The sequence below is a fragment of the Tachysurus fulvidraco genome, chromosome 20, assembly GCF_022655615.1.
Source record: "Tachysurus fulvidraco isolate hzauxx_2018 chromosome 20, HZAU_PFXX_2.0, whole genome shotgun sequence".
NCBI classification, from domain to species: Eukaryota; Metazoa; Chordata; class Actinopteri; order Siluriformes; family Bagridae; genus Tachysurus; species Tachysurus fulvidraco.
Window position 1 is genome coordinate 781578 of NC_062537.1, and position 23463 is coordinate 805040.

Below are 23463 nucleotides of genomic sequence, written 5' to 3' on the forward strand. Positions count from 1 at the left end.
TTATTGTTAGTGAATAGCGTTAGACTACCGAATATGAAACACCTTTCCGTTTGACCCCTAAGTTCGTGGTTACAAATTCCAAAACTAGAAAATTACAAGCAACTAATAGAAACACAAAGCAATGCTGGAGACCAGAACCCAAAATTATCTTTATTCCTAAAACGTCACGCAAACCAACTATTTTACTAATTAGTCGGTACTCCACAAAGACAACACTGCCATCTTGTGGACAAATCTGTGGCACTGCACTCACAGTCTTATAAAAATAAAAAAAAACGTAGAAAAATCGGTTTCATTTAAATCATTTTTATTTATTTTAGTCAAATATATATATATTTGAATCCTTTGTTTCATACGAAGGATTTTTTGGAGAAAGTGTTTACAGAAACCAATGCATCCAAGTCGAACTGCGAACAAATGAAACTTGTTTTTGACACATAATGGAAAGTAGCATTTCAGCATTTGTGCTGTGTGGACGACCGTGACATGATTCAGGTGATTTAAAACCCACAGGTTATTTGACTAAATGAGCGTAACTGGACTGAACAAGTCTGGATCGTTATTTATTTTTATAGGATTTACAGGATTTAAAAAAAAAAAAAAAAAAATTGTAAAAGTTCCTGAAGATGCTGGGAAGCTTCCAAAAAGCTTGGCTTGAAAGCATTCTTGCAGACAAACTTAGTCCTTATGTTCCAAGAGTCAGGGTAAGGTTTTGCATAAAGGCACAAAGCATTAGAGCCCTGGCTAGGGCATTTATTTTTCTTCCTTTTTCTGCTTTTTTTTTTTTTTTTTTTTTTTTTGGCAAGACATTGGTCCCTGTAGGCAGTCCTCTTTCTTAGTCCACATCACACACACGAGATAAAAATAAGACAACGAAAACTAATAAAACGATTAGATTATACTGAAAGTGTACAGGTCTAATTAGATCTCTAATTAAAACAAAACCAAAAACCCTTAACTGAAACCTACGCTCAAATTTGATCAGCTGTAACCAGGATACAGGAAGTAAAACACTGAGGATTTCAGCAGTATACAACACCCTAATTAATGGAAAGCTAGTTTCAGGGGCAGTTGACAGGGTAACGGTTACCACTCTATAAAGGATACAGCTCGAGTAAAGATCTCTGGTGGTTGAACTCAATGAGACTCTTCTTTCCTTGTCTGATCAAATCCTCTTTTCTGAAACAGGGCAAGATCACGAGAAGCCTGAGAAGAGTCTCGATGTTAGGGAAGGATTCTGCATCTGTGGAATTGAGCGTGTCTAGAAGACCAGCAGGAAGAGGCTGTTCGTCGGACCCCGACCACCTTTCGCGCCACTTCAGGAGCTCCACCTGCAGAGAACTTGAATCTGGGAGATCGTCCTGGTACACCTTGAAGACCTCAGTGTCCGTGCAGCATCCTTCCTTTTTGGATATGACGTAAGGCACAACCTGCATGCAGCGCACGGCTGACAAAGCGCGGTCTGAGCAAAGCTCGGAGATCTCGCAAATGGAGTGATCGATCGCTCCTTTGCTGATGATATCTCTACAGTAAATGATCAAACACTCTTGTGAAGTATTGTCCACGCTGATCAGCAACTTGGAAGCGAACTCGACGGCTTCTTGGTACCAGGTTTGAAGGTGAGTGTCAATGTTGGCTTTCATATCGCTCAGTGAAGTAAGTACTTCCGACAGACTGCTCACAGCTTGATACACATCCAGAGGCTGGCCCTGGAGATTCTGGCTTAAACTTTTTGTCGGACCCAAGACGTTTTTCATGATTACGAGCGTCAAGATGAACTCAAAGTTCTGCAGAATGATGAGAAAGTCACCAGCCTGTGTTTTTTCTGTCTGGATGTCATGATTATCCTTTATATCGTTCAAAGTGAGCATGATGGCTTCCAGGATTTCTACGGTAAGGTCCAGTGTGTCGTGGCACCTCTCCCATTGGCTCCTGCTCAGCCGATCAGTCAGGTCACTGTGCTTCACCGCATTGTGTTGAAACAGGGAAGCGACCATTTTGTGTAATACAGCCCGTTTCTCCTCATCCTCAGTCACCCACTGGAGCATCCTCTCCACCCAGGTGAAGCTGTCTGCTATCTCGGAGATGATACACGATTTGGCCAGCCATGTGTTTAGGGATACGGTGGAGCTGAAAGTGCGTATGGCTTTCGGGTACCTCTGAGACAACAACGTCGCCGCCGCTCTCACTTGTGCCCCTGCAGCACCTACAGTCAGCAGGCTTTGTCCCCGACAGAAGGCCAAGTTCAAGCCCCACTTCTCAGACAGAGCTGCTGTCATAGAATCCACAAAAGCGACAATGTCTTGGTCAAGTGGGACGTAAGCCAATACGTCCTCGCATGGCGTCTTGTGTTTCTGCAAGTAACAGATTCCTATGGGGATATACGTATGTCCTTCTATCTCTATTTGCTGTTCACAAACAATAGAAAAGAACTTTGCATTTTGAATTTCACTGAAAAAAGCCTCTTGAGTAGGGCTGCTGTAGAATGACAAGACCCCCTTGTGGGGTTCAGTGCTATCTTCACCCGTTGCTTGTGCTACTTCTTTGGAGGGATCAGTGCCATCTTGAGCTATTGCATAGGGTTGATCGAGATCTTCTTCAGCAGTTTTATGCTTGACTTCCACTTCTGCGAGGCTGTTTGCGTCGCCCGTGGCAGTCTGCACAGTGCTGACTTTATTAGCAGGTACGGCCTTACCTACGACATCCGAAGCAGGTACTTTGGACTGGGAAGTCCCATTCTGAGCTGGTGCCACTGCCTGATCGGCAACATCTTGAGCGTCAACCTTTAGGCCAGTATCTTCAGTTTCTGCTTTGACATCTTCAATACGATCCACGGGTGCATCCTTGATTTCTGTGATGGGTTCCGTGGTGATATTATGGGCCATTTCTTTGGGTTCATCTTGGCTCTCCATCACAATGTCCTGCACTGTACCTGCAGGTTCTTTTTCTGATGCTGCATCACACTCCATGGGGACATGTTCAGCTGTTGACTCTGTAGGACCTGTGCTCTTGTCTGTCGCAACACCATTATCTGACTCAGTGGTATCCATAGCAACATCCTCGGCTGCTGGGACGTGCTGTGTGGTGACCGCTTGCTCAGCTGTAACAGACTCCACACACTGCACTGTTGCTGTGCAATTTGTAGCATCTGGCGATGTTGTTTTTGATTCTTTAGGGCCACGCTGGTCATCCAAGGTAACGTCATTTCCTGTTGTCACAGGTTGTGTGGTGACGTCCTGTACATCGGCACTGGAAGATTTCTGGTCCTCTGCTGCAGTCAGAACCGAGACACCCTGAGCTGTGTTGGTTTCACTGCTTATATCCTGAGGTAATGTTACTGTTTTCACAGTCACTTCCAGGGCTGTTGTGGGGTCATTACTTGGGGAGTCTACTTGAATTGTTTGGGGTTGCATTGTTGAGGCTTCAGACCCTGTTCTGTTATCTGAGGCTTTATTATGGACCACTGCTGAAGACTGTGCTACTGCCGAATCACATTCTTTGGGGAGATCCTGTCCTGCTAGATCTGGCTCAGTGGTCATGCTTTGGGCTGCTGTTACAGGCTCTGTGGTGACACACTGTGCTGCTCTGGCGATCTGAGGTGGCTCTATGGTGATTCCCTGGATTAACTGGGCTTCATTTTTTGAAGTGCCATCTTGTCCAGTTGTAACAAGTTCCTTGGTGATCTCATGGGGTACCGCAATTGGGTTTGAACTGGCACCATGACTGGCACCATCTTTGTCAGCGACACCCTGGAGTGCAGATTCTGTGAACACACTCTCGGTGACATCCGCTGCATCTGCAACAGGTTCAGTGATGTCATTTTCAGCTGCCATGCTCAGGACACCTTGTTCTACTGCTTCATGTTCAATAGCAACATCTTTGTCTCCTCTAACAGGCTGTGCAGTGACCTCATCTTTCGGGACATCCTGAAATACCGTAACAGACTCTGTGGAAGCGACCTGAGCTGCCACTTCAGATCCAGGCTCTATGTTGACACTTTGCTCAGTAATGACATCCTTGGATGTCTCTCCAATTCCAGGCTCCATGGAGACATCCTCTGCTGTACCTAGATCTGGAATGACATCCTGTGCCGATGCTAACGGCTCTATAGCGACTCCCCGGGCTTCCATTTCTGGCTGTGTGACAGCATCCGGTGCCACCGCCATGACTTCCATGGCGGCATCCTCGGCTACAGCGATCGGTTCTGCAGTTACTCGCTCTGCACTCTGGTCTGACCCTTCTGATTCTACCAGTTCTACAAGCGCCATGGTGACATCCTGGGATGCTGTGGTAAGCAGTGTGGTGATATTTTGGGCTTTGACCTCATTTAGAAGCTTTACATTTCCATTTTGTAGCTCTGCGGTTGTAGCCGGAGCTGTCGCCTTGTGCTCTTCGGAAACATCCTGTTCGACTGACGTGACGTCAGGTGCAGTCACGGTGGAGGAACCGATTTCAGTGTCGTTTGAGCGGCTTGCTGCTGACTGACCAGTTGTGCTGATGGATGAAGATTCTTGTATCTCAGCTCGTCCGTTGGAAGCAGTTATTTCCATGGCACCGTCCTTTGGAGTAGCGGTGGTGCTAACTAACAGATCAGTGCTTAACTCTGGAAGCAGAAGGAAAAGCATTTTAACGATGACCAGTTAAATTACAAGGTACGATAAATGTTACAATAGGATGAAGATTCTGAGAGCGTGATTATATGTTGCACACCTTCAGTGTCGCACTGTACGGTCGTTGTGGGCTGGTCTTGTGCGATGACTGGAACTGTGCCGTTTATTAACTCCGAAACCCCGAAGGTGGTAATACTGGCCTTTTCCTCTGAGGAAACCCCATCGACGTCTGCAGAAAAAAAAATACATCATCATCATCTTTACAATTTACGACTCTTTATTGTATCCGGTAGAAAAACTACTCACCACTCTCCATTTTCATAGCACAGAGATTCTCCTTTACCTGAAAATGTCAAATACCGAACACAGCTTTAGTACAAACAAAAACAACAAATAAATCAGGTTAAATTTCTGATATAATATACACGTATACACACCGGAGCAAGAAAGCCGTGGCTCTTTTCATCAAGTTCCATACATTTGTCGATCACTTGCTCCAAAGTCCGCAGCATGGGATAATGCATAAGAAGCATTACAGTGTTGGTCTTGTCGGCACCTTCATAGTCGTTCCCGATCAAGCTCCTCAACGAGTTAAGAGTGGTCTTCATCAGATCACACTCCATGCTAATGCTAGGCAGCACGGCAACAAGCCTCAGAAGAGTAGTCACATTGGGGTGACCCTTAGCTTCAGGGTGGTGCAGAGTCTCTGAGATTGAGGTGGGCAGTGAACTGTCCTGATACTTCTCTTGCCATACTGTGGCCCAGGCATTAATTTCTTCCTCTGCTGCATCTGGTTCAGGTAGATCACTTTGGTAGATAGTATACAGCTTATCCGGTGCTTCTGCGAGAATGGGCAGAGGATTGCACGTGGGAAGCAGAGAAAGGACCCTGAGGGCTTTCAAGTGACACTCTGAAAAGTTGAACTTCATTTCCTCGATCAGACCGCTCAAGACAGGTAGGCTGACCGTCTCTCTGTAACCCACCTCCGGAGTGTCGTAGCTGCTGACCGTGTCCGGATACGACAGAGCTCCGGCGACTTTGGCAGCAAGCTGGGTTGCCTCCTCGAACCAGGTATTGTTCACCACACTGATGTTCTCTAACATCTTAACGAGGGACTCGATAATAACAGGGATCTTCTCCAGCTCACAGATGATGTCGGCCGGATTGCCACAGCGGAACACCGTGCTGCAATTCCGTAGAGGAGAGCAGGCGTTCTTCAGGATTACGAGAGAAACAACGAAATCTGATTCCCTGATGGCTGTGGAGAGCATCAGCGCATGTATCGACATGCTGTTACTCCAGGAACCGTCGCTGTTGTTGCTAACAGAGTCCAGACAGGTCAGGACGCCCTCCAACATGTCCACCAAAACGTCAAAGAAATCTTCTCTTTTTTTCCACTTGGACAAACACGTTTCCGGGACCTCTGCGAGGGCTTCACGAGGCGTGTTCAAGAGACCTTCCCTTGTCTGAGAAAGCTCGACGTACAGTCTCGGTGACTGGTCAAAGAAAAGCAGAAGGTCCTCGACTACACCAAGCACCTTTACGATGGGATCGTTTTGAAGGCTTACTGCTAGCCAGTAAGCAAGTCCACACGATTCACTTGGTGTGTTCACAGCCAGAGGAAAGTTCTCCAGGAAATCTAAAGATAGCTTTCTCAGTCCTTGTCCCACAAAACCCATACACATGAAGGACTGGCCACGACAGCACCCCATCTGGAGTCCCCACTCGTCTGAGAGAACGCTCGATAGAGTCTTAGCTTGGGTATCTGGATCCGAGCTCGAATCTAAGGGCAGGAACCCTAAAAACTCTACTTTGGGAGTGAAATTGTCAACATACCGGACAAACACAGGAACGTACTTCTTGTCATCCGCACACACCAGCTTGTCAGTAATAATGGAAAAAAACGGAGATTCTTGAACTTCTGAAAGGATTGTTTTTCTCATTGCCTTCACAATATTGTCCAGCACATCTGAAAAATGCTTTGTGTTCTCCTGGTCCCACCGACACATCCCAAGCTCTTGCACGACCGAGTCTTGCTCTTCCTCGGGAAGTTCAGACAACAGGCATTTTTTCCGGGCCAGCCTGGCCGCCACCACGAAGACCTGCTGAAGGTTGTCTACAGGCTGGTCAGAGTGACTGTTCTCATCTAAAGGCTTCGCTTGCAGTTCCTCCATCAGTACAGCAGGTAGAACTTCAGGAACCTGCTGGGTCTCCATTTTGTTGGATGCAGCTGTACGGTTATCTAAAAAAAAAAAAAAAAAGTGTCACACAAAAACTTTTAGCTACTTGAAAATGTTAAAACCAATTAATACGGACAGTCTTTACGAGAAAAAGGCACGTACCTTCTGCCTTTAACTCATTGAAGTCTGGGAGCCTTTTAGTAGATCTTTCCAGTTGAACCTCCATCTCCTCTTCGTTGTGGTTGTCTATTGTGAATAGGAGAAGATGTTAGAATGACTTATCAAAATGGCCAAATTTAAATAATAATAATTAGATTTGTAAAGTTCATCGTGACAAACTTTGATGTTGGCTTTGACGGTACAAGTATTCGCAAAGGCGATGCTTTTTGGTGGCGGGTGGACATAAGGGTCAGTGTTAATTTTGGAAGCAAGTAGACAGAAAGCTAGGGTGCCAAAACATTTGGAGGTAAGAGGAGACGAGCATGTGACGCCATCAGAATACCCATGAGGAAGTTCCCCTCATTGTTCTGAGTGTTTTGATATGTCACATGTCCATGTTGTAAAAAGTTTTTTGATTTAGCATATTTTGGGGGCGGGGCTGCGGGACAACCAAAAGGCCAGTCGGTACACCGATTTAAACCTTTATTCAGAGTATCACCCTAAAGGAGCTGGTCGAGTTATAGACCTCCAAAATTTATAAATGGGAGTCTATGGGGAAAAAAGGCCACTTTGAGACCCGGTACCGGAAGTACCGGTACTCGGATCGCTAACAAACTTCAGACCAGCGTCTACAACATAACCGAATTTGGTTCATGTTGCTTGAAAGCTCTAGGAGGAGTTACTCTTGATAAATTGTCGTCTAAGCTTAAACAGGAAAACAGAATGTTGGCTTCTACAAAGCGACATCCTAATAATAAAGTGCTAAAGGACGACTAAGGAACGGAGAGATGCTGACATACCTTCAGCTCTTATCTCCGAATTCCTCAGAGTTTTTGCTTCTTTGTCCTAAGTGGAATAAATAGACATCAACTGTTTTAAGCATTTTAATATTATTTCCAAACAAGATCAAAAGTATAAAAAAAAAGGATCCTTACCAGGCAGATGCCTTCCAGTGTCTTTGGGGTTACTTTCAAACACTGCGTCACCATCCTGTCCAGATCTCTGTTAAAGTTTATGCCCACCTGAAGCATGGCTAAACACGGAGTCCTGTCCTTAGCGTAGGTGCTCCTCAGGTAGTCCTGAAACATCTTGTGCCGCTTTACTTCTCCGCAGTGCTCCAGCGTGGTGCTGGGTAACACTGACATGATCTTCAGCAATGTGTTAATGTTGGCAAAATACTGCATGAGTGGCAGGCGGAGAGTCTGAAAGATAGTGTCCGGGATCGTCGGGGAAACCACTTTGGTTTTCCACTTAACCTTCCAACAAGAAAGTTCTGTGAAGAAGTTGTCCGGATCCGGAAGGTCGCCGACGTACAACGGAGGCTTCGACTTCAGGCTTTCAAAAGTGTAGCTCATGGTTACAGAACACGGGACCAGAGATAAGAAATTGAGAGCCTCTTTGTGGTCGTCTGAAAAATGGTCCTTGACAGAGTTAATGACGTAATCGACCAAAGGGACACTGATGGCATCTTTGTAGTACCCGCCTGGTTTTAGCAGGCTGTCCCGGGGACACGGTACGCTCTCAGGCACTTTAACCTGCACCCCTAAGTTCTGAGCAAAAGAACATGCTTCATCGAACCAGTTCTGGTGGAAGACTTTAATGTTAGTCTTGAGTCGGTTGAGTGTGGCTACGATGCCACTGATCTGGCAGAGCTGTGAAGCGGCGCTGAAATGGTCTTTCTGCAAAGCTGCGCTAAGTTCTCTGGTGAAAGACGAGATGTTCTTCAGAGCCACTATCGCCACGATGAAGTCAAAGTCTCGGATCAGTTGTAGAAGTTTCTTCGCTTGGTTGATGACGGCTAAACTCCAGGTCAGCGGACCGCTGTTCTGGAACCTCTCCAGACAATCGACCAGAGGTTCCAATATCTGAGAGAAGACATCGTAGGAGTCGTGCTTCTCCTGCCAAGAGGAACAGAAGTTCCCTTGAAACTCGTGAATCTTCTCGTAGCTCTCGCGCAGACCAACAGCTATGACTTGGTCCAGCTGTTTTTCAAGTTCAGGTGAGCCGCTGAAAAATAACACTATCTTCTCAAGTATATCTAGGGCTCTGCTGATGGCGGGCACCGGGACCGTCATCGACCACCACGTGTTAAAAGAATAACAGGAACAGTGGGTGCATATTGCGAGAGGATACTTCTCCTGAACTTTGCATGCGAAGGCCTTGAGCTTGTACGAGATTTCCCCGGACCCCATGTAAGCCTGGCCTCTGCAGTATTTGAAATCGAGATGCCATTCCTCGACGACGATGTCGAACAGGCGCTCGCACATCGCCTCGGTATCGAGGTTCGCTTCCACGAATCCCATCAGCTCCAGATGCATGACATCGAAACTGTCTACAAACCGGAGGAACAGCGGGAGGAATTCGGTCTCGCCAAACTTTACCACTCGATCGATGAAGAGAGAGAAGAAAGAATTTCCTGCTTCACAGAGAATCCCATCCTTCACGACGTCCGCGCACACTTTCAAAACTTCGTTCATTTCAGATTTGGTCACATATTCGACCTCGCCCTCTGGGCCGCCCTGAAACTGCCTGTTCTGGCTGTTACACGCTGCAGTGAGCGCAGCCTTCAGCGCAGATTTTAACGCCTCTTTATCAGTCCCCGAACACTCGGGTTTCGGCCTTCCCAACTCCATATCCAAAATAATCTCTCTTGGTTCCTCCAGATCTTCCTTCGAGGCATCATTAGTGCTGTTCTCTGTTGCTGGAAAACATGTAAATAAGTCACATACAACATACAACCAGGTAATAATATGAAATGACCCTGACAGTCGGTGGGTAATTTGTTGGGTTGTTTTACCTGAAGGTTGAACCTCCATTACATCATCCTGAGAACACAAAAAAAACATCTATTAAAACTGGACAAAAACAAAAAAGTGAATTAATCAGCATTGAGCAATCGTTAAAAAAAGTGGCAAATGTATTGACACCCAGGACGAGTATTTAATTATTCATTCATTCATTTTCTACCGCTTATCCGAACTTCTCGGGTCACAGGGCGTCATCGGGCTTCGAGGCAGGATATACCCTGTATGGAGTGCCAACCCATCACAGGGCACACACACTCTCATTCACTCACACACACACACACACACACACACACACACACACACACACACACACACACACACTACGGACAATTTTCCAGAGATGCCAATCAACCTACCATGCATGTCTTTGGACCGGGGGAGGAAACCGGAGTACCCGGAGGAAACCCCCGAGGCACGGGGAGAACATGCAAACTCCACACACACAAGGCAGAGGCGGGAATCGAACCCCCGACCCTGGAGGTGTGAGTCGAACGTGCTAACCACCAAGCCAACGTGCCTCCCCCAGTATTTAATTAAATGAATTTGTATTTCTTTGTATTGCTTCTCTCTCTCTTTTCCAGAAAATATCTGAGATTTTAAAGTCCCCACCCCCCACCCCCGAGTTCTGTGGCTTGTTCTTCCATCAAACAGAAATGATCAGGGACATAAGTAGTAGTCTATAATTGGTTTTCTTGTGTGTCTTGAATTAAAAAGGATTCATAACCCTGAGGATTTAAAGCAACCTTAAGATGGATGTTTATTATCCAAATATTTAATTCATTAAGTGTGCTAATTTTTAAACCAGTGTTTCAGAGCCAACACAGAACAATTTATCGACAAAAACAGCTACAGCAACCGTCCACTTCTCATCAGGACCATAGTGAATAACATCACACTGTTTACCTTACAGAGAAGCTGCAGTATGTCCGGGTGGCTTTCCACGTACGACTGCACCATGTCGTCGATGTTGAAATGCACGTCCTGATTAACGTAAATGAATGCCATGTTGCACAGTCTTTTGTCTACCGGCATCGCCTTCACGTAGGAGCGATATCTGTCCAACACCATGTCGTACTGCACGTACACTTCCGCGTCTGCGTTGATGCAAGGGATGGAACCCAGGACTCTCAGCAGACTCTGCACGTTGGGATAGAATCCGATATCAGGGATCTTTAAGGTGGCAAAGACCCCCGTGGGTAGGATCCTGCGTTTACTCGCATGCCTCCATTTGACTTCCCAGCAGCCCAGTTCATCGTAGAAGGAGTCCGGACGAGCCAGATTGTTCAGGTTCGCGTCAGCCACCTTGTCTTTGCGAATGCTGAAATTGTGGTCGGCCATGTAGGACGGCACTAAAGACAGCCATCTTAGGATTCGGACCATCTCGATGCCTAGGACTCGCTTCACCTCGTCGATGAGGTATTGCAGGACCATTTTACTTAGCGTTTCCCTGTAGTAGTCCTCCGGCGAGGTCGGCGTTTTGCCGTCGGAGAGGCCGTTCGCTGCCGTGTCCGCCGGCAGAGTGACCGACACGCCCAGCTTTTTGGCCCTGCCGACAGCATCAGAGAACCACTTCCTGTGGAATATAGGGATTTCCTGCAGGTGCTTGTTGAGCAGCTTTAAGGCATTGGAGATAGTGTATTGCAAGGTGCTGCTGATGCTGATGATACCCCTCAGGCTCGGGTTGAGGATGCTGACACAGCACAGTGTGTTCTTGAGGATCACCAGGGTGATGATGAAGTTGAAATTCTTGAGCTTCTCCTTGAGCTTGAGCAGTTGTTCCATGACGGTTGCGTCCACCTCCGACAGCGCACTGGTGCACATCTCTCCAATGCTGTTCAGCAGAGGCTCCAGGATGTCCAACATTGTCTGAAAAGCATCCGTGCCATATTCCCAGTTGTTCTGGCAAGACTCCTTGACGCGATCCACCTCACCTTTGATATGACTGTACGCCGCTGTAATCTTTGTGTGCAGTTTTTTCCTAAGCGTATCGGACTGCTTCAAGACGACGGCCACTTCCTCTACCGTGTCGACGACGTCCTGTACAGAAAGGACGGGCAAGGAGCGGATCAGCCACATGTTGAACGCGTAAGGGTCGCTGGGAGCCAGGACAACCTGCGGGAAGTCCCGGAGCATGCGACAGGAGAACTCGTTTAGCTTCTGGCACAAGCTGCCTGTCGTCAGGTAAGTGAATCCTCGACAGTGCTCCATTCGGAGTCCCCACTTGTTGCGGATCTCGGACATGAGCATGAGATATAGGCTGTCCGAGTCCACGTCGCAGGGCAGAAACCCCAGCAGGTGCTTCTGGGGAAACCCGTCATTGCTGACAGATCGGATGAACACCGGGATCTGATCCTTGCCTTCGATGTTTGTTTTTTCCTGGAGAAGGATGGAGAAGAAGCGAGCCATGCGTAAAGTGTTGCGGATCTCCTGGCGCATCACGTCCTCTCCGAGTCTCAGCACGTCTTTGGAGTCAATCTTTTCCGCACAAATAGGGTTGACCATGAGAGGCCCGACAGCTCCGCCCCCCATCGACTTTGCGGCACCGGCATTGTTGACAATGTTGAAGCCAGTGAATGCTAATGTCTCCTTAAAGTAGATCTTCAGAATCTCCTTAGCTTTGGCAGTAGCAGGATCCTCTTTCTCTGGTCTGACTGGTGGAGGCTCCTGTTCTACAGCGTTCTCCGTCGAGTCTTCGATTACATTTTGTGCCACCGTCTCCGGCGCGGCCTCGTCTTTGAGTTAAAAAACATTTTCGTTTTAGATGTTTTGCAATATATAAAACGTATAAAATACTTTCAGCAGAAAAACAGAATCACTAACCTTTCACCTTTTTTACATCCACAGGATCGACTGCAGCCTGAAAATACAGCAGGAGAAAGAAAAAAGAAACCACTGAATATGCTGCAGTCACCGAGGGGCTTCTGCAATCTTTACCTTAAATGCCACTTTGTAAAATAAATCCATGGTCAACTTTGAAAAGATTCGCGTGTGTATGTATACGTGACGTGTTCAAAGTAGGCTTAACCAATCAGCATCGAGCACTGTTGTACATCCCGCCCCCACTCTGCCATAAGACCCCAGTTTGATACTGGATTTTGTTCAGACGGCTGTGCAGCTGTGCAGTCTGGAGCAGGTCCGATAGAAAATGTTTTATTACTAACAAATCTGTCCATGGTCTTTGTCTATGATGGAAGATGAACACTGTGTACACTTTAGCCTTCAGGATTTTCCTTTAATGCTTATAAACTTCAGTGTATGAACAAATCACGTTTAACACGACCTCTGTGTAGTGACGCACTCGTCTGACATTAAAATCAAATAAAATGTAGAATAATGCAGAAACGGTGGAAACTGGTTCCCTCTGGGCCTTTTTACACCCGGTCACTTCGTGTGTTGTCTCTGATCCGATAGCTATCTGATTTGTTAAAACTGTTCCATTAACATCAGACCACATAAATGCGTCTCGGCGAATCGGATATCGATCCGATGTTTCTACTCCCGCCCAAAATGCTAATATATTTTACCTCATTTCCGGGGTAATTGAAACAAAACACGCTTTGGTATATGTGGTTGCTACAAAAAACAGCGTTTACTGTTTGCTGCGTTTTCGCTGGCGGCAGCAGCGCGTTTTAAGCCCCGACGAGACGCCTGGGTGAAAGATCACCCGCAAGTGACTTACTTCCGTTTGGGAGGAGTATAGCGCTGACGTATGTGGCTTGAACAACCACATTCATTTACACCTGTCCAGTTTCATCTGAAACGCGTCCCAGACCACCTCCTGAAGGGGTTTGTACCATCAGGTTTATATCCGTCTCCAAAAACGTTTCGGTTTAGACCTTTAGGCATTTAGACCTGGTCTTTTTATCATCGGGTAGCTATCGGATCACAGAAAACTCAGGAAGTGACCGTGTGTAAAAAGCCCCTTATAAACGTACAGCTTGTATCTTTCTTTTCCTGTTGCTGTTCTGCGCGTTGCCCTTCTTGGTCGTAAAATCGAATATGGTCGGGACGGCGCCGTCCTTTAAAACCGTCCTGAGTTCACTCTGAAAAACAAAACAGAATTAAAAGCATTTTTCTTACAACATCCAATGGTTTATTTTTGATGTTCAAAAGCTGCAACATCCAAAGTGTCAAAACCGGGACAAGACCGAAGCACGTGCACACTTACTTCCTTCTGTATCAGAGACGCCTCAAAGTGTCTTGAGCACAGTTTGAAGTTTCTGTGCAAGTACTCCGAGGTTTTAGTCTGCAGGTCTGGTCTGCGACAGTTCCCCACCCACTGTTTACATCTGATGACAGAAAAGATTTTCAATATTAGTGAAAATAAATCGTCTCAGATAGTTATTGTACGACCTACTGTAACTACTGTACTATTGTACGACCTACTGTAACTACTGTACTATTGTACAACCTACTGTAACTACTGTACATTGTACGACCTACTGTAACTACTGTACATTGTACGACCTACTGTAACTACTGTACTATTGTACGACCTACTGTAACTACTGTACTATTGTACGACCTACTGTAACTACTGTACTATTGTACGACCTACTGTAACTACTGTACATTGTACGACCTACTGTAACTACTGTACATTGTACGACCTACTGTAACTACTGTACATTGTACGACCTACTGTAACTACTGTACATTGTACGACCTACTGTAACTAATGTACATTGTACGACCTACTGTAACTACTGTACATTGTACGACCTACTGTAACTACTGTACTATTGTATGACCTACTGTAACTACTGTACTATTGTATGACCTACTGTAACTACTGTACTACTGTACGACCTACTGTAACTACTGTACTACTGTACGACCTACTGTAACTACTGTACTATTGTACGACCTACTGTAACTACTGTACTATTGTATGACCTACTGTACGTTTTGCTGTAATTCAGTTAGGCATAACTGCAATATCAGCAGCAGGATATAAAAGATTAATACTTAAACTTGTATCAAACTTAAACTAATCCATGAACGTTGCTGGACTTTCCCTTTTGACCCCACCCAAAAACTGCAGATGGTTCGGACGGATCCGGTAAAGATTCAGGATAACTGGAACATCATTTACAGAAGAGAAGAGACTTTTTCTAAGGAAAATCCTACAGCAAGCACTTCAGAGTTGTTTAGGTTTTTTTTTTTGAAGCATTTAGATTGACTGTAGTACACGTAACGTACTGTACTAATGTACGCAATGTTCAGTAAATAATGACATTGTAGTAAATAAATCACTGCTAATTAATTATGGTCATAATTCAATAAGTAAACATGAACAAGTGGGGAAGTCGTGGTCAAGGCCTAACGGTTAGAGAGTCTGAGTCTGAGGTTGTGGGTTCGAGTCTCGTGCCGGCCACAACTGAGGTGCCCGTCAGCAAGGCACAGACATGGTTAGAGCTCATATGCTGCTGTATTTCCTTTTGAAACAGGAAGTCAGAGTGACAGTGTGTTAAAGTGAACAGTGTCTGAGATACACTGTGTCTCACCCAAAGTGGTCTCATTCTTACTCATAGAGAAGCCCTGACACAGTATAAAGGGCACGATGTGGTGGATGGAGAGACATTCTGACCTCCTACAAACTCCACCCACGTGCTTCAATAACAACAATGTATTCCCCATTAAACATAGTTATAAATGTTAGCGTGTGTGTAAAGACTCCTGGCTTAAAACACGCAGATTAAGCACGTGTACTTCTAATAAGCCGTATGTCACTTCACAATTTTTTAAACTACTATAGTAGAGTGTGACACGCCCCCAATGGGCGGAGCTTATAGCTTATAAAAGCACATAACTGGGTAAACATAAAGACTAGAAAAGGACGAATCGTCAAAAACTGTTCAAATGATCAAGTCTAACGTTAAGAATGTCTCCAAAGCTGTTCGTGTACGTGGTTCCTCATCGGTGTCCGTTTGACTAGAGCAGAAATAAAAGCTCGAAAACTACAAATTTTAGCTTTTTATAAACAAGGAAACTAAAAGCCACCATTTTGTGTCGGGCCTGTAGGGGGCGCTCCAGGACAAGAGCCGCTCTCGTGCAGTCACCGTGGAAAAAAAGTGGAAAAAAGCCAAATATATCGACTTATACACAAAAGACTGTTAATGCAGGGATTAAACATTAATTAAAAAAACCTTAACAAAACGATTTGGTTGAACATTTAGCAAATAGACGAGCTAAAGAGACGGATTAGCAAGATTAGCTTACATTCATTGAATCAAAGGGGAGGAATTAGCGAGCTAAGCGGCTAACTAGCTAGCATAGGATGCTAAGTATGTTTACTGTTGTAGCCCGTGAGACGGGCAGCTGCACGGGGGTCGTGTCACACGGAGATAAATACACAGTAAATGTCCTCACCGCTCGGGGTCCAGAGGGAACCTGAAGAACGACACGTTGTGCTGCTCAGAGCGCTGCTTACACTCGGCTGCGGCGCAGCAGTCGGGCATCTTGGACCTAAACTGCGCTCCTGTTCAGTCAGAAGACCGCGTTCATGACCGTCAACACACACAGGGGCTCAGTTACCGTGCGCGAGCACTGCGTCTAAAGCCGGAGCATCGTCCCCTTGTTGTGATGACTGTGTGTTTGTGTGTGTGTGTGTGTGTGAGAGAGAGAGAGAGTGTGTGTGTGTGTGTGTGTGTGCGAGATTTCACAGCGAGATTGTAGTAGGGCTGCTTGATCCGAGCCGGAAGTGAACTGAGCGGCAGAGCGGAAGTGAACAATGCGCGCGAGGGGCACTGGGGATCTGATTAAACACCAGAACTCAAGCATAGGGACGATCATTATATTGGTATTAATTAATAATAATAATGATAATAATAATAATGTTTTTTTTAGAACGAATTACAAAATATTTTAAAGTATTCGGGACAGAAAAATAATATCTTTCTTTGGAGAGATGTGAAATGATGTAAAAACTAAAAGTAGGGCGGATTAATGACAGTGTACTGGGAATAAAAAGGGGAGAGAAAGGGGGGAGGGAGGGGGGGGAGAGAAAGGGGGGAGGGAGGGGGGGGAGAGAAAGGGGGGAGGGAGGGGGGGGAGAGAAAGGGGGGAGGGAGGGGGGGAGAGAAAGGGAGGGAGGGGGGGAGAGAAAGGGGGGAGAGGAGGGGGGAGAGGAGGGAGAGGAGGGGGGGAGAGGAGGGGAAGAGACAGAGAGAGGGATAAAGAGAGAGGGGAGAGTGAGAGAGACAGAGACACAGTGAGAGAGAGATGAAGAAGAGGATAATGAAGAAAACATGAGTAACAATGTAATAAAACAGCTCACAGACTTATTTATTAGTTTGTGATTAAACACCTTTATAAAAAAATCAGAAAATGACGACATGCTTCAAGAAGTTGGCTGTAATTTTAGTAAAAATCTTCTAAACCTTAAAAATGCCGCAGATTTATAAAGCAGATATTGTCAAGTTCAGATATTAAACAGAAGTGTAATGAAACTTTCTACTTTTTCTGGAGTCAAGCTGAGTTCATGACTTGTGTGCGCGCGCACACACACACACACACACACACACACACACACACAGTATACATATACACACACAGTGATGCCTAAAGTAAAAATATTTATTTAATCCACATTGAGTAATCAAAAATAGCAGAAATGGTTTTTAACAAAACATTATAACACAAGAGTCTGTTCAGTTCTTATTCACTTCCAGTGCACCTTAATACCTCTCACACACACACACACATACTCACACACACACACTCCCAGGATGTACAAGGGGAAAAAAGTAGGTTTAGGAGAAATAATACCAAACAACAACAACATAAAATAATGAAGGTTGACGTAGAAAGAAGGAAGGAAAGCAGGCCACTAGGCTCGTGTCAGGCTGATAAGATTTAAAGCTGATGCCCAGGAGTTATGTGATAAGAGGTTGTGATTGGTTGATTAAACTCTGCCCCGGGTCCCATAACAACACGCCTCCAAATCTGCGTCAAAATCTAGAATATTACATCAGACTAATTCTTATTTCTGTCGGGTTAATCATGCAGGTTCCTCCGTCGTCTCGTTGTCTGGATACGTTGTGAGATACGCCTCCATCATCAGGTCCACATCCACCCTCACGGCACAGTTGACGTTAAACAGCGCCAGGCTCTTGTGTCTGTGCTTGGGGGGCGTGTCCCGCAGGTATGCCATCAGACGCCTCCTCGCCTCGCTGCACTTCTCCTCTATGAGCGACAGCACCGGGAGGCAGTGGAGGACTTTGAGGAGCGCACACACGTTGGGAAAAAACTTGACGTCAGACAGCTGGAGCGTCTCGTAGATGGTGGAGGGCTGCATGACGTTCTTGGTGCCGTGCTTCCACTTGATCTTCCAGCAGTTGAGCTCAGTGGGGAGCGTATCGGGGTTGGGAAGGTCGTTCTTGTAGACGTCGGCGCTGTTCTCCTCCGTGTTAAACTTGAGCTGTGACATGATCGCCGGGACGAACGACAGGGACCGAAGTGCGTTAAGGTGATTTGCAGAGAAGAAATCGCTCAGCTCCTTTATTACCTGAGAGACGACCGGGAACGTCAAGTGGACTTTGTAGTAGGTCTCGGGTTGGATCTCGTCTCCAGCGTCCGGACGCTGCTTCCTAAAGAAGAGCCTGGGGATTTTGACGGGGATCTCCAAGGCGGCAGCGAGGTTGACCGCTTCTTCAAACCAGAACTCGTGATAAACCTCAATGTTCTCGAGGACCTCGTTGAGCGAATGCAGGACGGCCGGCAAGCTGTTAGCGGCAAAGAAGACTTCGCTGGTTTGTCCCTGAAGGTTCCTCCCAAACGCCCTGGAAAACGAGAGCGTGTTTTTCAAGACAACCAGAGCCATCACGAACTCGAAGTCCGCCAGCGCCTCTGAGACCACGAAGGCCTCGTGCGAGATCTCGTCGCTCCACTTCAGCTCCTCGTTGTCATGAATGCTGTCCATGCAGAGGAGCAGAGACTCCAGGAGGTCGACAGCAACCTCGAAGGCGTCGTGCTGCAGCGTCCAGTCAGTACGACACACCTGCTTGAGGACGTTTGCCTTCTCCTCGTTCCCCTGGTAATAAATCGAAATGGCGCCCTCCAGCTGTTCCAGCAAAAGAGGAGACCTGCTGAAGAAGGCGTCGATCCTCTTTAGGGTGGACATGACGAGGTGCACGCTTGTGAAGTGCATGCTGTTGGCCAGGCTGATGTTTAGGGCGTGGGCAGAGCTGGGAGTGAGAACCGCTAAGGGAAAGCACTCGCTCAATTTGGTAGCGACGTCTTTCACTTTGGCAGAATGGACGCCGGTGCTGAAGTACGCCTGCCCTCTGCAGTCCTCCATGCTCAACCCTTTCTCTGATATTTCAGCACAAAGGTTTGTGACGATGCTTTCAGCATCACCTTCAAACAGCAGGAATCCAAAAAACTCCTCACGCAGACAGTTGTTCTGATCCACAAAGCGGATGAAGGCGGGGATTCTACTCTCCCCAGCGATCTCCACAATGTTTTCCATGACCAGAGAGAAAAAGCGAGCCTCTTTCACCTCGGAGAGCAGCTCCTTGCAAAGGCACCTCTCGCACACCTCCAAGATCTGATGCAGCTGTGTGGACTCCAAACTGGCGGGTGACGTCTCCATCCTCCTCCGGAGAGCATCGTCACCGGCGTTGATGCGGAACTCCAACAGTGCCTGGATGTTGGTGGGAGTGAAGGCTTTGCTCCTCGAGTCTTTGTCCAAGTGGCCCTGCAAGGGGATGTTCTGCCGCCCCATCATGACCACCAAGTCAATCAGGGAGCGCAGATACTCGTGCTGATCCCAGTCCTTTTCCACCACCTGGGGTTCTTCGGGAGCGTCCTGGCCGTTAACACTTTCTGTGGACTTCTCCACATCCTTGTCCTGATTCTCCTCCACTTATACACAAACACACAAACATTAGGCTGGAAGCCAAGAGCAAGAAGACTTCACCTGTCCTAAAAATATACAGTTGTCCTAAAAATATACAGTTTATCATCAGAGCCTTGAGATGAACTCACCTCTCTGAACTTTAACCTGTGGCGTGTTTTCTTCATCCTGCTGAAGATGAAAACATCATTAAAATCACCAACTCCTCTGTTTCAACACACAGACAGACATACAGACAGACGGACAGACGCACACAGAGACGGACGGACAGACGCGCACACAGACGGACGGACACACACAGACGGACGGACAGACTCGGACAGACGGACGGACACACAGACGCACACAGACATGAAGACAGACGCACACAGACAGACGGACAGATGCACACAGACAGACGCACACAGAGATGGACGGACACACACAGACAGACGGACAGATGCACACAGACAGATGCACACAGAGATGGACGGACACACACAGACGCACACAGACAGACGGACGGACACACAGACGCACACAAGACAGACGCACACAGACAGACGGACGGACAGATCAGACAGATGGACGGACACACAGACGCACACAGACAGACATGCAGACAGACGCACACAGAAAGACGGACGGACACACAGACGCACACAAGACAGACGCACACAGACAGACGGACAGACGCACACAGACAGACGGACAGACGCACACAGACAAATAGAAAAACCCAAACCTGTTCATTTGCCCGTTTGCGAGTGGGATGGTCAAAGATTGTGGGTATCGCTGTGTCCTTTAGAACTGTCCTGAATGGGCTCTAAAGGTGAGAAAATACACACACATCGTTATAAGACACACGTCAGTGCAATTGTAATAATAATAATATTAATCTCTCTCTCACACACACACACAGGACACACACAGGACACACACATGCTTACAGTTTTTAAGATCAGATCAGGCTCGAAGTGTCTGGCACACAGTCTGTGGTATTTGTTCAGGTGTTCTGGCGTTTTATCTCTCAGATCTGACCGACTGCAGTTCTCTACCCACTTTTTACACCTACACAAACCACAAACACACATTATTAAAAGAACTGCAGATACATCAGTACCAAAAGTGCAACATGCAGAAAATAAATAAAACCTTTTTCCTTTAGTTATAAAAGCGGATGCTATGCTAAAACGGACGGTGTGATAATTTGTGGGAAACCACAAGACGAGTCAGAAACACACACAAGACACAAAGAGGAACTTAAAATAACTTCATGATAAACTTTGAACAAACCCTCTGTTCTCCTGGAGGTGAAGAGAAGCGACACAGGATCATGATTACAATCACCAGGTATTAAACACCAAAATAACAACCAGCATATTTAACTAAGCATTTCAAATAAAAAGTAAGTAATATTTTATATAGAATTATATAAAGGACTTATCAAACAATTCATATTTAAGTTAAATAAATGAAGGTAAATAAAGAAAAGGATTAAGCAGATAAACAAATAAATATCATGATAAACTATTACTCAGTTGAATTAATGCATCACTTGGTTACTTATATGACTAAACATTGAGGACCTTCTGTGTGTAACTTTTTGCAGTACCCTGAATTCTGCATTATATTTATTCTAAGGTGTATTTTATGTCAATGCTACACTTAGAGTTCAGACGTATTTACTGAATCTAGATCAGAATTTATACCTGAGCGTCAAAGAGGAAAAGAAAAAATAAAGAAAGACAATAATACTAAATGGTGTGAGAGGAAAATACACAAATCAAAGTGCACCACAAACAAAGTGTGATAAAGGTTCAGTGTTCCAGTGATAATGTCGTTGTTACCGGTACTGAAGTCAAAAAATGACTCCCATGAAGAGACAGAGACAGACAGACAGACCCTCAGACAGACAGACAGACCCTCAGACAGACAGAAAAACAGACCCTCAGTCTAACAGACAGACAGACCCTCAGACAGAAAAACAGACCCACAGATTAGCAGACAGACAGAAAAACAGACCCTCAGACAGACAGACACTCAGACTAACAGACAGACAAACAGTCCCACAGACAGACAGACCCTCAGACAGAAGGACACTCAGACTAACAGACAGACAGACAGCTCCATCAACAGAGCAGCAGCTAACACTGAACTTTAACACTTAGTGTGTCCTGAACCAAACCTTTACGACACGAGTCTCTGTAAGCGGACAGACCAAAGTGTTAGAGCTGTAAGAGTTGTGTGTGCGCTGTGGTGTGTGTGCTGTAGTGTGTGAGTGCTGTGCTGTGCGTGCTGTAGTGTGTGTGAGTGTGTGTGTGTGTGCTGTGGTGTGTGTGCTCTAGTGTGTGAGTGCTGTGCTGTGCGTGCTGTAGTGTGTGTGAGTGTGTGTGTGTGTGTGCTGTAGTGTGTGAGTGCTGTGCTGTATGTGTGTGCTGTAGTGTGTGTGAGTGCTGTAGTGTGTGTGTGTGCTGTAGTGTGTGTGAGCTGTGCTGTATGTGTGTGCTGTAGTGTGTGTGAATGTGTGTGTGAGTGCTGTGATGTGCTGTAGTGTGTGAGTGCTGTGCTGTATGTGTGTGCTGTAGTGTGTGTGAGTGCTGTGATGTGCTGTAGTGTGTGAGTGCTGTGCTGTATGTGTGTGCTGTAGTGTGTGTGAGTGTGTGTGTGTGTGTGAGTGTGTGCTGTAGTGTGTGAGTGCTGTGCTGTATGTGTGTGCTGTAGTGTGTGTGAGTGTGTGTGTGTGTGTGTGCTGTGGTGTGTGAGTGCTGTGCTGTATGTGTGTGCTGTAGTGTGTGTGTGTGTGTGTGCTGTAGTGTGTGAGTGCTGTGCTGTATGTGTGTGCTGTAGTGTGTGTGAGTGCTGTGATGTGCTGTAGTGTGTGAGTGCTGTGCTGTATGTGTGTGCTGTAGTGTGTGTGAGTGTGTGTGTGTGTGTGAGTGCTGTGATGTGCTGTAGTGTGTGCTGTAGTGTGTGTGAGTGTGTGTGTGTGTGTGAGTGCTGTGATGTGCTGTAGTGTGTGAGTGCTGTGCTGTAGTGTGTGTGAGTGTGTGTGTGAGTGCTGTGATGTGTGAGTGCTGTGCTGTATGTGTGTGTGTGTGTGTGTGCTGTAGTGTGTGAGTGCTGTGCTGTATGTGTGTGTGTGTGTGTGTGTGTGTGTGTGTGCTGTAGTGTGTGTGCTGTAGTGTGTGAGTGCTGTGCTGTATGTGTGTGTGTGTGTGTGTGTGTGTGTGAGTGCTGTAGTGTGTGTGCTGTAGTGTGTGAGTGCTGTGCTGTATGTGTGTGTGTGTGTGTGCTGTAGTGTGTGTGCTGTAGTGTGTGAGTGCTGTGCTGTATGTATGTGTGTGTGTGTGTGAGAGTGCTGTGCTGTAGTGTGTGAGTGCTGTGCTGTATGTGTGTGTGTGTGTGTGAGTGCTGTGCTGTAGTGTGAGTGTGTGTGTGTGTGTGTGCTGTGCTGTAGTGTGAGTGTGTGTGTGTGTGTGTGTGTGTGTGTGTGTGTGTGTGTGTGTGTGCTGTAGTGTGTGAGTGCTGTGCTGTATGTATGTGTGTGTGTGTGTGTGAGTGCTGTGGTGTGCGCGCTGTGGTGTCGGCTGGTGATGATCTAAGTGACTGTTACCTCTCCGGATCCCGCGGGAACCTGAAGAACGCCAACACAGAGTGGGAACTCATCCTGGAACAGTGCAGAGCCGCGCAGAAATTCGGCATGGTTCAGCCAACACTTTTATTCTAGTTTTTACTCAGTTTTAGTGATTAATTCAATGAAAATGACCGAATTTATTCGGCACTCTAGTGCTTTGTGTGGCCTGGAGGAGTCAACACGAACAATTCACCTCCTTCCCACAATGCTTTGCGCGCTACTTCCTCGGCAA

At 46.4% G+C, this 23463-nt stretch overlaps 2 protein-coding genes across 4 annotated transcripts; both read right to left on the minus strand.

Annotated features, from left to right (window-relative positions):
• Nucleotides 1-290: 290 nt before the first annotated feature.
• si:dkey-250d21.1 lies at nt 291-16445 on the minus strand. Of its 2 annotated transcripts, none has more exons than XM_027158467.2 (13): nt 16129-16445; nt 13925-14045; nt 13692-13799; nt 12577-12613; nt 10660-12488; nt 9747-9774; nt 7885-9644; nt 7750-7795; nt 6953-7036; nt 5048-6852; nt 4917-4953; nt 4711-4839; nt 291-4603 (listed from the first exon to the last, which is right to left on the minus strand). In XM_027158467.2, the coding sequence occupies exons 1-13, from the start codon at nt 16215-16217 to the stop codon at nt 1095-1097; spliced, it is 9582 nt and encodes a 3193-aa protein (XP_027014268.2). In that variant the 5' UTR covers nt 16218-16445; the 3' UTR covers nt 291-1094. The 2 variants fall into 2 exon arrangements, with proteins under 2 accessions (XP_027014268.2, XP_027014267.2); XM_027158466.2 differs by having other exon boundaries at nt 7885-9650; nt 16129-16443.
• Nucleotides 16446-17316: 871 nt separating this feature from the next.
• On the minus strand, nt 17317-23455 carry thap12a (THAP domain containing 12a). Of its 2 annotated transcripts, none has more exons than XM_027158735.2 (5): nt 23211-23455; nt 20545-20665; nt 20340-20420; nt 19747-19783; nt 17317-19623 (listed from the first exon to the last, which is right to left on the minus strand). In XM_027158735.2, the coding sequence occupies exons 1-5, from the start codon at nt 23297-23299 to the stop codon at nt 17759-17761; spliced, it is 2193 nt and encodes a 730-aa protein (XP_027014536.1). In that variant the 5' UTR covers nt 23300-23455; the 3' UTR covers nt 17317-17758. The 2 variants fall into 2 exon arrangements, with proteins under 2 accessions (XP_027014536.1, XP_027014535.1); XM_027158734.2 differs by having other exon boundaries at nt 19747-19786; nt 23211-23452.
• Nucleotides 23456-23463: the final 8 nt, after the last annotated feature.

Excerpts from the sequence above, each read along its gene's own strand:
- si:dkey-250d21.1 (XM_027158466.2), bottom strand. The coding sequence starts at position 16,217 with ATGCCCGACTGCTGCGCCGCAGCCGAGTGTAAGCAGCGCTCTGAGCAG. Across the intron at positions 12,489-12,576 it reads GGATGTAAAAAAGGTGAAAG|ACGAGGCCGCGCCGGAGACG; the intron begins GTTAGTGATTCT and ends TTTAACTCAAAG. Across the intron at positions 9,651-9,746 it reads AATGGAGGTTCAACCTTCAG|CAACAGAGAACAGCACTAAT; the intron begins GTAAAACAACCC and ends CATGTTTTCCAG.
- thap12a (XM_027158734.2), bottom strand. The coding sequence starts at position 23,299 with ATGCCGAATTTCTGCGCGGCTCTGCACTGTTCCAGGATGAGTTCCCAC. Across the intron at positions 19,787-20,339 it reads GCAAACGGGCAAATGAACAG|CAGGATGAAGAAAACACGCC; the intron begins GTTTGGGTTTTT and ends TTTCATCTTCAG. Across the intron at positions 19,624-19,746 it reads ACAGGTTAAAGTTCAGAGAG|TGGAGGAGAATCAGGACAAG; the intron begins GTGAGTTCATCT and ends TTTGTGTATAAG.